This window comes from Mus musculus, chromosome 7 (assembly GCF_000001635.26).
Source record: "Mus musculus strain C57BL/6J chromosome 7, GRCm38.p6 C57BL/6J".
NCBI lineage: Eukaryota > Metazoa > Chordata > Mammalia > Rodentia > Muridae > Mus > Mus musculus.
Genome location: NC_000073.6, coordinates 142005517 through 142017690, shown reverse-complemented (window position 1 = coordinate 142017690; position 12174 = coordinate 142005517). Strand labels below are relative to the sequence as shown.

Genomic DNA, 12174 nt, shown 5'->3' with positions numbered 1-12174 from the left:
ACAAAGCACGTTCCTGAGGAGTTAAAGGAGTTTGTGATACTGGAGGGGTGGGGGAGGGGTGGGGGAGATAAGAGTGGTAGTGGTACTCAGTTTAGAGCAATTAATGAGCAGCCAGGTGAGAGAGTTTTAAATAAGCCAAATGGGTGAGGCTACAAATGGTGGTCGTAAGTTTGACACACGAAGGACACACAACCAACATTCTTCAAAGCAGCCAGGCAGAACATTATTCAATAGCTGATGTGTGGAGGTAAGGTCTAAAACAAGATGATGTGAGAGAGAGGTGGGATTAAAAAAAGGGGTAATATTAGCATGTTAGGACCTTTGAGGAGCCCTGGACCACTTCTTCTACCATGTCTAAGGGTTGAGAGAGTGGGGATATGTACCCTCTGTATTTTGACTGTCCCTGACGGCCAGCTGTGATAATTGCTAGAGTAAAGTTTACCAGTGACCCCCCCCCCCCCGCCATCTGGGGTGCCATGGTCCTTAATTAGGATATAAAGATCCCCCCATTCTGCATAAAAAACAGAACACCTTCCTGGAATATGCGTCACGTCTCTTACAAAGCTAATAATAAGTCTCTGGCCAACATGGACAGTAATCTCTAGTTTGATCATAGAGAAAGAAAACACAGGGGACAGGTGTTTTCGAAATCTATTTAGGTGTTAAAGGGATAAATATCTCTGTTTGGCAACCTGCTGGTAAGCAGTTCCCAGACCCACCACACCGCTGAGTATAGGTTCCTGAGCCTTTGAAATAGCAATAGCATAGATGGGAAAAGAAATCTGAAACTTTTTTTTATTACTTTAACTTACTTTCTTAGACCTTCAGAACTTTAAGTTTTCACATCCTCAGAGCTTTATGTACTTTTTAGGCCCTCAGAACTCAAGCATTTTGAAAGAGGTTTATGCTTTAGGCATCAGGTGCTGCCCCCTGCTGTCACACATGTGTTGCAGCACAGGTCCACAGTGTCATCCACCAGGATATTTCTATAGGGTCATGACCGTTTGGATTGACCTATGGTAGCATAGCCACCCAATTGCCCAGAGAAGTCTGGCCTTTGGTGGCATCTTTCCTTGCCTGCATCTGACTTAATTAACCCAATGTGCAAGAATCCTTCCTCAGAACCCTGTGGTTTGGGCCCAGGTGGGACATATGATGGCCATGCCCTCCTTTCTTTCTTGGCAGGAAGTCTAAAGCTAAGCCAAACGGCAAGAAACCTGCTGCAGAGGAGAAGAAGGTGTACCTGGAGCCGGAGCACACCAAATCCAGGATCACTGACTTTGAATTCAAGGAGCTGGTAGTGCTGCCCCGGGAGATCGACCTCAACGAGTGGCTGGCCAGCAACAGTGCGTGCGGGTGGGGAGATGGGTGCAGCAGCTGCAGGGCAGGGAGCCTTCCCCATCTCCAAGCACCCCCAGAGCAGTAGTCAATGGACAGGCTGAACTCAGGTGAACCCACTCCCTGTCACACCAGGTGGAGCAGGGGAGAGTACTCACAGGCCCTTTGCTTCTCTTCCAGCAACAACATTTTTTCACCACATCAACCTGCAGTATAGCACAATCTCAGAATTTTGCACAGGAGAGACGTGTCAGACAATGGCTGTGTGCAACACGTGAGTAGCAGCCTGGCCATAGCACTTTCTGGGAGTGTGGGATGGGCTGTGGTTGACCTTGCTGTCTGGGCTACTAGCTTCTCAAACTACATTCTTACCTAGCTAGATTTCCTAAACAATCTCAGGCTAGACAAAGTCTTTCTGTATCTGAGAGGCCAGGTGCTCAGCATGAGTGTTTCTGCTGGGTGCTGTCAGAGGCCATGCTTAAATGGTCCTGAGCCTGGAGAGTGAGTGCTCAGTGTCCTAAGGAGCTGCAGGGCCAAATGAGCAGGTTCATTCTACTAGAGGAGGTTCTTATTGACAACTTCTGAACAGGTCTAGTGCTGACAGCTCCCTTCTGATGTATATGTGTGTACATTCATTGCTGTAGTATGCAGATACCTTCAGGGGCACCAAGGACCCTCACTGCCATTGAGTGGCACATGTTTCCCAGCAGCTCTGAGTCGATGGTAGGAGTGACTATGCTGGTGCTGGCAGAAGGCTGGATGTGGCCAAGAAGGCAGAAGAGTGTCTATGATGGCTCCTTGTCATCAAGATGCTATGGGCACATGGAAGTGTGTGTGTGTGTGTGTGTGTGGGTAGGTGTAGTATAGTGTACACTCAAGCAGTCCTTCATGTAGATGCAGCTCTCCCCAAACAAAAAGAGTCCACTTTAAGTCCTGATATAGCAGGTGACAGGAGTCTTTCTGCCTCAGCTAGCTACGCCTGCTCATATAGCTGTAGTGGCCACAGCTCAGTTTCTGGTGATGTAGGGGGAACAGAGTGCTGGCTCTGTTCCTCCAGGAGGGTCAGGTATCACCTAAGCATTTCCAGAGAAAGTGGGCAGGCTTTTGGTGACAAAGGTGTGGCCCCTGAAGGAACCATGACAGATTTTGAGTTGGCATTTGAGAGTGTCTGCCCAGTCTAGACAATGTCAAACAGCATGGTACTCTCCCTGGCTTCTCCCATGTGCCTTTTAGTCCTGATTTTGTTTGGGAGACGCTTTCTCAAGAGCATACATAGGAGCTAGTGTTGTACAGACCTGCATATGGTTTGTGTTGGAGAGCCTGGGCATCCAAGCCTTTCGCTTACTTTGTGGTATCACTTAATTTCTACTATAACCCCCTGGGAGGAATCATGTTAGACCAAGGGAAACTCAAAGTTAGTTTAAAAGAAAAAGGGAGTTAGTCAGAAATCCACAGAACTCCTTGCTGTGCACCAGCCCTGGTGGTTTGCCTAGGTTAGGGAGGGTTTATACTAGGCTAGGTCTCTTTTCCATCCTTGCAGCATCTGCAGGATAACCTCAAAAGGCTAGCATTTGGGATCCAGGGGGCCAAGGCATATTTAGAAACATGTCCAAAGAGGTCCCTCAGAGACATCCCTTTACATTGGCAGCTGAGTGAACCCTTAAGGACTAATCTGTGAAATAGCACCGATGCCAAGCACAATAAGGCCCCACGGCATCCAGGGCAGACCTGTGGGCCTTGGGGAAGCACCCCCGTGTCTCAGGTGCTACAGGGATAAATCATTACTCCACATTCCACATCCAGCAGCCATTACCTTCAGGAGCACAATTGAATGGACCACTGCAAGCTGTCTGACCTACTGCAGGAGAGTTCCAACCAGTTTTTTGGCTGTGTGACACAGCAACATGAGAAACACAGACTCTTCCTTGGAACTCTCAGAAGTAGCTTGAGAGTGAATGGACTGTGGTCTGACACATTCTCAGAGTTCAGAGAAGGGACATGTGAACATTAGTGGTAACAGGGGAGTGGTGCCTACTTCTGTTGCTGACTGACCCCAGCTGATGGCCAAACTCAGAGCAAAATCTTGAGTGTGAAGAGCCAAATATGTACTTTGAAATTCTTTAAGCAATTTCAAAATTGACACAAAGACATACAGTCAGAACCATATGGGTAAATTGAAATCGAATAGTTAAAAAAAGTGGAGAGCATATAGTCCCAAATACAGCAAGACCACAGAAGTATAAAGATTTAAAAACAGAACAAGCAGAAAACCAACAATGACAATGTAAATCCAGCAGTGACAACCACAATGTGAACAAGAAAGTTTCCAAGAGATTTTCATGAAAATATTCTTGTAGAACTAAATCTGAGCTTCCCTATGAGAAACACACTCACTGTTGTCTGTCAGGACTGCTGTAATGCTCACGATGGAGGCTCCTGAATAGATAGCCTGGTATATCTCATGGACTGCAAGCTCAGATCCAGGTTTGGAGTCTGAGGAGAGCTTTTTGGTTTATTTCAGCAGCTCCTTTTGAAAGGCATGAATACTGGTCATGAGAGCACTGCCATTGTGGCTTGGTCACCTCCAGAAGCCCACTTACTAATACCATGACCTTGTAAGGGTTCATTTTAGGGGTTTGAGGGACTTAGATACACCAAAGTGTTCATTTTGATTGATTGGTTGGTTGACTGATTGATTTATGCTTTGCTACCAAGCCATATGGCCTGCCCTGTATAAAGTTTTATAAGAGACAGAATTCGGCCATGTAGTCCAAGCTTACCTAGAGCTGGCACTCTCCTGTCTTCATCTGACAAGTAGCTGAGATCACAGGTATACTCCACCCACCTGCTCCTGGCTCATAGTGGCACTTTAAATAAAGTGGGAAGGTTAACGGTAGAAGATGACAAACGTAGAAAACACTACCAAATGAAAGCTGAAGTATCTGTGTTCATAGTAATAGAGACTCAAAATCAGCCAGGTTGCAGAAGGAAGCTGTAAATTGGGAAGAGCTGGTCATCAGGCAGTGGTGTTCCTCAGTGCTTGTATGCTAGATGGCAGAGCTGCACAAAGCAAACCACCAGCTGCAGGGGGAAGGGGAAAGAGGCTGAGGTGCCAGTTAAGGACTTTCCATTCCGGTAGCAAAGTGAACCTTATTTTCAACTTCATAAGGAGTACTCACCAAACAAGATGCTGTCCCAGCTCCCAGAAGAGCCCTTGACAACCTTTAAAGTCATATTAAGTTATCTGATCATTGTGGAGTTATACTGGGAATCAGTGTCAGAGAAATAACAGACAAATTTCCAAACACTTTGGAACTAGCACATTCCTGAATAATCTATAGGTCAGTGAAAAACAGTCTCGAGGGCAATTGGAAGCTTGTTGAACTAATATAAGTAGAAACGCAAAGTTTCAAATACAGCCAAGTGTGGTAGTTGGTAGTTCACATTTGGGAAGTTGAGGCAGGAGAATTGCTGTGAGTTTGAGGCCAGTCCTAGCTACAGAGAAAACCTGTCTAAGAAAATGGGAAAAGAAAGAAAGAGAGAGATGGGGGAAGGGAGGAAGGGAGGGAAGAGGAGAGGAGAGAAGAGAAGAGAATTTGTGGGCTGTAGCTACAGCAAGGTGGTGAGAGCAGTTTACAGCACCAAGTGCACATTTTAAAAAGAGACCTCAGACAGAGCAAGAGTAGAACCACCCTAAGTAGACATAAGAAAGGAAATCATGAAACAAGAGTAGAAGTCACTCACGTTGAGTTTTAGAAATTGTAAGGGAAATACGTGCTTGCTTGGAAAGAACAATAAAGTTGATAAGCTTTAGCAAAACACAAAGATGAGACAGAAGGTAGGAATTATGAACATAAGAAAGTGCAACAGTTCCCTATGGCTCTAACAGATGTTACAAAGGTAGTTAGGAAACTCCAGGATCCTCTCCAGCTGTCACACAGCGAGCATGAAATCAACCGTTGTTTGGTGAAGAAGGCTTGAAGGCTCATCCAGTTCAGTAAGACAGGGAGAAGAGGGGAGTCCGTGTCAGAGATGAAAAGCCAGCAGCGAGCACAGCTGTGAGAACAGTCAGGTGTGTGCTAGCTGTGTGACTGAAAGTCCTACTAATAAATCAGGACCATTTACAGTAGCTCCAGAGGCAAGAAAATACTTAGTTATAGACTGCATTCACACAGCTTTGTTTCTTAGACACCTAGGATGGAGAGTCAAAGACAGTGCACAAACACAGGCCACACTGTGTTCATGGATTGAAAAACAACAGCTTAACATACAAATCTACACTGAGTGAATCTGTGGTTTGTTATGTTCTCAGTTAAAAAACTCCATCAGAGCTATTAGCTACTAACCTATTGTGTTTTGGAATTTACATGCAATGGGCAGCAGGAGTAGCCACAACAACAGTACATCTGGAGGAGGCCCACAGTTTGAAGATAAATTGTTAAACACAATGACAAGAAGTGTGGTGTTGACCAAGTGTGAGACAGAGGTTAGTGGGTCAGAGCAGAATCTAGAAGGAAACCCAGAAGTCCTTTGATTTTTGATGAAGTGGCCAATGAAACTGAGCGTAGAAAAGGACAGTTTTGTTTTCCAACAACTGCTTCTGTGAATGTAATATTACACAGAGGAAAGGAAAAGTACTATGACTTTAAGTCTCGCCCTGATACAGAAATGGGAAAATACAACAGCTTTAGAGGACAGGAGATCTTTGTGATCTAGTATTAGGCTGGTGGACATTACACAAAAGGAGTGGCCCACTCATGAGCAGAACTCAGCCAACTGGACTTTATGATTCAGAACTTCTCTAAGAAAGATAACTGAGATGAAAGATCAAACACAAACTACGTGGAGACATCTCAGAGGCACCTGTGGCACAAGAGCTACTATCCAGGACATACAGGGAACTCAGGGCAGCAGCATGCAAGCAGTGGCTTGACCAACAAGAATAGGGAAGGACCAGTTGCTGCAGTGACAGATAACACTGGAGTTTTAAAGAAAACGAAGCCCACACTGGCACTGTAGAGCACTAGGTACTGGGGAGCATGCCCTGCTGGTGAGATACAAGTGGCACAGCATACGAGAGAACTTTGACATGTTCTTATGAAATGATGCACAGACCTGCTGTGACCATAAGCCTGTCCTTGGCTTTGCTTTAGAGACATGAAAACTTGTATTAATATAGACGCCCCCCCCCCCCATGGGGACAAGTGTAACAGTATGGTCCATAATTGTCTCCAATTGGAAAGAATCACAGGCCCTCAGCAGGAGCTTGGGGAACATGCTGTGCCCTGAGTCTAGAATTCCTACGTGGTGTGACATCTCCACAGCATGTCCAGATACCAGAGGTTTGTGAGAGGCCCCTGATTAATCCAAGATCTCCCAAGGCTGAGAGAGCAGCAGGCAGTCCACCAGGGCAGCACTAGCTCTTCTTGACAGAGCACAGAGTGACTATGATACTGTACGTGGTAAGACCCAGGAGCTCTGTACATCTAGTATTTGCCCATCCCTGATGCAGGTCTTCTCGGAACTGGCAACCTCATGAATAGTCTAAAGAGTTTTGGGGGGGGCGCTCTAGAGGTCAAGTCACTTGACTGCAGGCATCTACTATTCCCCATGGGGACAGAATGGCTTCTAATTCTGGGAATTGGGTACTGCCAAGGTTCTAGACTCTTCCCAGTTGCAGGCCACCTCCTAGACAGATAACCTGTACCCAATTAATTATAAAAGGTATGGATTTATTTAAAAGAAATAAAATATGCAGAAGTATGCAATGAATGTGTCACATTGGGCTACCTGTACAAGAGGCCCTTGCTCTCCTTAGATACTGTTCTGAGCACTTTGTCCCATTGGAACAATTGTACATAGCTCACCACACCCAGTTGCCACTGCCTTTGAGTTTTTGCTGTATATGTGGGAGCCTACACTGGGGTGGGTATTTGGCAGGGTTGACACCCTGACCAAAGTCTCTGTCCCTACAGACAATACTACTGGTATGATGAGCGGGGGAAGAAGGTCAAGTGCACTGCCCCCCAGTATGTTGACTTTGTCATGAGCTCTGTGCAGAAGCTGGTAACTGATGAAGATGTGTTCCCCACAAAATACGGTATGTCTTTTGCAGCTTGTACCTAAATCCTTATGCAAAACCAGCAAGTTCTTCAGCATTGGGATAGAGAGTCTCTGGGTTATGGTTGCAAGTGGGGTCTAGAAGGGCTACAGTTCCATGATTCTAGCTCCTGCTCAGCACAGGGGACCTGGGATAAGGAGGGAGGAAGGTTCCCATGGAGAGTTCAGCCTAGCTGGGGACAAATGCCTCCCTTTGCAAAGGAGGCTCACTCACCATTTGGCCTCCTTTGGCCCTGCTATCAGCTCTGCACAATGAGGCCATCACAGTCCATCTTCCTGGGGTTGGTATTTCCAGACCTGTCAAGGTCCTGATGGGGGTGAAAAACTCATCCTGAACAGTCAAGGGGCCAGCACTGGCTTACAGGAATTCCCATGTACTTGTTACTGCCCCCTACCTGGTCTGCAGATACCCTGGGTGTCTGCTGGAGGAAGCATATGGAGCCTGAGTGCCCACCACATATTCTTTGCTATGCAGGTGGCTACCATGGCTCAGCCAGCACCTGTTTCTCTAGGCAGATGCCACCCTGGGGGACAGGTTTCTGGGAACTCTGTGGAGGGGTGGTAGCAATTGTGAGCTCTTGAGGCCCATCCAGAGAAGCCTAGTTGTAGGAGCCTGGCCTCCTTGCAGGTCTGTGACATGTGGCCTCCCCCTAGGCAGAGAATTCCCCAGCTCCTTCGAGTCCTTGGTGAAGAAGATCTGCAAGTATCTGTTTCACGTGTTGGGCCACATCTACTGGGCCCACTTCAAGGAGACCCTGGCCCTTGAGCTGCATGGACACTTGAACACACTGTACGTGCATTTCATCCTCTTTGCCAGAGAGTTCAACCTGCTTGACCCCAAAGAAACCGCTGTCATGGACGACCTCACTGAGGTGCTGTGCAGCAGCCCGGGTAACAGTGGTGCCACTGGGGATGGGGCCAACAGTGGAGCTTCTGGAGCACAGAACCACGTGAAGGAGAGATGAGTTTCCAGGGCCAGATGGGTGCACATGTGCAAAAAGACAACTGTGTGTCTGTGTGTGCGCACACATGCCCGGGCGTGCTGGTGGCAAGGTCTGAGGGCCCCGGGCTGCTCAGAGTGTGGGCTTCATGGATGCCGCTGGAGTCAAGGCGTGTTTCCTGACTTCCCTGTTGGATGGATGAGTGCTGTTTGTAGTGAAGAGCCTTTGGAGTCATTCATTCATTCAACAAACATTTATTGGACTGATGTTTTGATTTTTCTTCTGTGGGGTTTTCCTTTCTTGGGTCTTCCATGTGGCTCTTGCCTTCCCCCCACTCCCGGGGTGGGGGGAGCTCTGCGGCTTTGAAAGGAGCACCTTGTGAGAGGTGTCTCCCCCTTATGGGGCTTGCCCTGCAGATCTGGAGTTCTGCTGTGCTTTGGGGATGGGCTCTTACAGAGGCCTGCCCTGCAGCTTTCCTCCCTAGCTCTTGCCTGGATCTTGGCTCAGAGTCCCTGGGGTAGAGAAGTCTGCCTGGGGTGACCCAGGAGGGCCCACACCTGCTGCTTGCTCCTATTACCCCTTCTTGCTGCCTCCTCAGTGCCCAAGGAGGCCCCAATTGTGCGTAGGGGCCAGGGCAGCCCAGGACTGGCTGAGGCCCTGTGTGGAGACAGGGCTATCAGCGAAAGGCAGAATCTGCTTTAGTTCATCTGTTCAGACATAATAAACATTCTCTCAGGTCAGAGCCTGTGTCCTCTCAGCCTGCCATTTCATATTATTCTGAGTCTTCCTTGTGGTTCCTGGGTAGGGACGGGTACAAGCGCCATACCCTGATCCTCACTGGCTCTACCTCCTTGAGTGGAGATGGAGGTCTTCAGACCTGTAGAATTGGCTCAACATTGGGAGCCTAGGAGCAGGCAACCTGCTGCCTAGGTGGGTTATGGGACCTAAGCCCATGACTGGAGCTTGCCTGGTGCCCAAGTAGGGAAAGAATGGAGCCAGGCATGGTTATGGCTTGGTCTTCACAGATCTTTGGATCCTGGCAACCTGCTTGCCATGCCTACCAACTGGCACCAGCGGCTCTGCTGGTTGATTCTTGGGATGCTCAGCACCCCCTGACAGGTTCCATTTAAATTGTGGGACGGACCCTCCTAGAGTTTGGTGTTTGTCTGGCCTTCTGGCTTAGCTTATGCAATGCATTTGTGGCTACTGGGCCTTAAAACAAAACAACAACAAAAACTTACTGTACTTGGGCCTTGAGGCTTTTCTGTTAACACCTGGACTAAACCCACTTGCCTTCTGACATTTTCCGTAGCCATCTGTCCCTGTCTACTTTACCAGAGAATTCCAGGGTACATAGAGTCTTCTCAGCCTGGTCCTACTGCTCCTCCATAGGAGTTCTGAAACCGAGGCAAGAAGATTATGAGTTTGAGGCCAGCTGAGGGCTACACAGAGAGCTCTTGTCAAACAAAATTCCTGGATCAACTCCAAGCTTTTGTCTCAGTTCCTGGGAATGGAACCCACCAGACTGCCTGAGCCTCTTCCCATATCTCTTGTCTCAGCATAGACCCCTTAAATAGAAGCCACAGGATTCCCATGGAACTGTATGTCTGGGACTGCTATAGGAACCTGTGGTGGGACCTCAGCTTGCTATACGTGCCAGTGGGGAGTCCTGGGGGCAAGGGACAGCAGGAACAAAGTTATAGATATCTAGCAAAGGGACAGGTTGGCTCAGTGATACTGCCTTCTCAGCTCCCAAGTACAGGGAGCTGAATTCTAGGCAGAACCCCTCAGGGAACCATAGTTCTGGCCACCTAGTGGAAGGGAGGGTCCCCAGTGCAGAGGCCATGGCCAGCCTCTGTGTGGAGCCTGAAGCAATCTAAGTGAAGTGGTGTGTCTCCACCTTTCCTTGGTGGTCAGGCGTGGTGGCAGTGCTGCTGCTGCATCTGATATGTTTGGTCTCATAGGAAGGAGTTGTAGGACCTCTAAGTACATGGTGGCGTCAGAACCTTTGGAAAGCTGTCCATGAAGGAGTAGGTATCTAGTTAGGATTACCACCTCCCAGGTTGTATGCTGGGATCCAGCTTCTATGAGCCAAGGTATACATAGCAGTTGTGCATGCCACCACATGGGTGGCTCCCTACTGCTCCTTGTCCCTGCTGTGGTGTTCTTTTCTGTACATGGAATAGGTCCATGAAGAGCTCTAGACCATCAGGGAGCTAACATTGGGGAGCACTCAGGCTGTGTGAATGACACAGTTTTGCTGTTAGAAAAATGTGCTCCAGAGACAGAGACCAGATGAACCTATGTAGCCCTTTGTTTGGACCTCAGCAAGGCAGAGAGGCTAACCTGGCCTGTTTAGCAGTCACTGACACCTTTTGTCAGCCCTCTTAATTAAAAGTTGAAAGTAGAGCACAGATGTGTGAAGGACTTGTAGACAAGGCTTTTGTCTTAGGGATTGAGTCCTATGAGAGACACAGGAGTTGGAGAAGGCTCTTGAATCTCACCAGAAGCCCTGAGGTAGGATGAAACAAGATCTTTTGAGGCAGGGAGGTTTCCGGTGGAAAGCTAACTAGATCAGTAGTGGATGCTACTTTTCCTACAAACAGGGCAGGGCACAGGGCTAGAACCCTGAGCCATAGAGGATGCCTGCCACTGGCTTCCTGTTTGTCCTGTGCTTGGAAGCTTCTGACCTTGTCTGGCTCATTGGCCTACCAGTGTGGAAAGGGTACTCCTAGAATGGATAACGTCTAACACTCTCCTTTGACTTGGAGGATGCAATTTGAGGCTTCTGACTAGCAAGGCGAGGTAGGAGGCCTGGCTTGATACTATGCTATGTTGAGACATTGGGACGTGAGTAGTTTACGTAGGGGATGGGATCCATGGGCAGACTGAGATAGAATAATGCCTCTCACATCTAACATGCCCAGGTCCTTACCCTGGAACCTGTGACTGTTACTTAGCACTGACTGGACATAAAGCTGCAGGTGGAATGAAGGTTATAATAGCTGATATGGACATGGACATAGCAGTGGGAGGGGCAGCAACCAGGAGAACTAGAAACAATAACACGGGGACTCAACCTGGAACTTCTGTTTGAAAGGCAGAGGCAAGGCCATGAGCAAAAGGATAATGGGGCCTCAGGAGCCTCAGAAGCTCCAGGGATGATGGCCTCCCCAGGTAGGAATACTCCTCCCTCCTCATTCTGAAGGCTCCACCTACTACACCAGGAGACTTGGGCTTATGGGTAGTGGTGTCAGTGCAGGAAGGGCATTGAGCCTCAGGAGAATGAGACACTTGACAAGGAGCCATCAGCCAAGTTGGCTGTCCATAATGAGCCAGAATTAAGGTGTCGGTAGGACAACAGCCAACCCTAAAGTTGACCTGAAGGGTTTGAGGCCCCACCCTCCAAGGAATTGTGCCATTCTGCTCTTAGAAGGTACCATGAAGCCTGGGATGATGGCTCATTAGGTTAGAGGTTGGGTTTTTCCACATCTCCTGAGGGTACCAGACTATGCTTCATCACCCAGGGTAGGAAGCATCCATTACTTCATTCCTGCCCACATACTTACTTCTATGCCAATCAAGTTTAGTCCTAGCCTCTGGAGGACTTTTATATTTTAGTAGTTCTTATTTTAATTGCATTAGATTAATGTGCAGCCCACTGGGTTTAATACTCAGTGTGAATGGCATAAGGCCACATCTGGTACATCATTTCTTTATTTTATATGAATAACAGAGGCTGAGATTGCTTCGACTTATGTACAATCAAGACAGC

The 12174-nt window shown here is 48.0% G+C and overlaps 1 protein-coding gene across 6 annotated transcripts in view; it reads left to right on the top strand.

Moving 5' to 3' along the window:
- Positions 1-9174, top strand: part of Mob2 (MOB kinase activator 2) — a 52543-nt gene extending 43369 nt beyond the window's left edge. For 2 of the 6 annotated variants that reach the window (NM_001382351.1, NM_001374635.1), the window contains 4 exons: positions 1186-1346; positions 1519-1612; positions 7314-7438; positions 8113-9156. In NM_001382351.1, coding sequence (NP_001369280.1) covers positions 1596-1612; positions 7314-7438; positions 8113-8423 — 453 coding nt within the window. In that variant the 5' untranslated portion in view covers positions 1186-1346; positions 1519-1595 and the 3' untranslated portion in view covers positions 8424-9156. Of the gene's footprint in view, positions 1-1185; positions 1347-1518; positions 1613-7313; positions 7439-8112 lie in introns of all 6 variants that reach the window. The other 4 variants (NM_001357705.1, NM_001347560.1, XM_011241972.3 and 1 more) reach the window with 4 other exon arrangements.
- The last annotated feature ends 3000 nt before the right edge of the window (positions 9175-12174 follow it).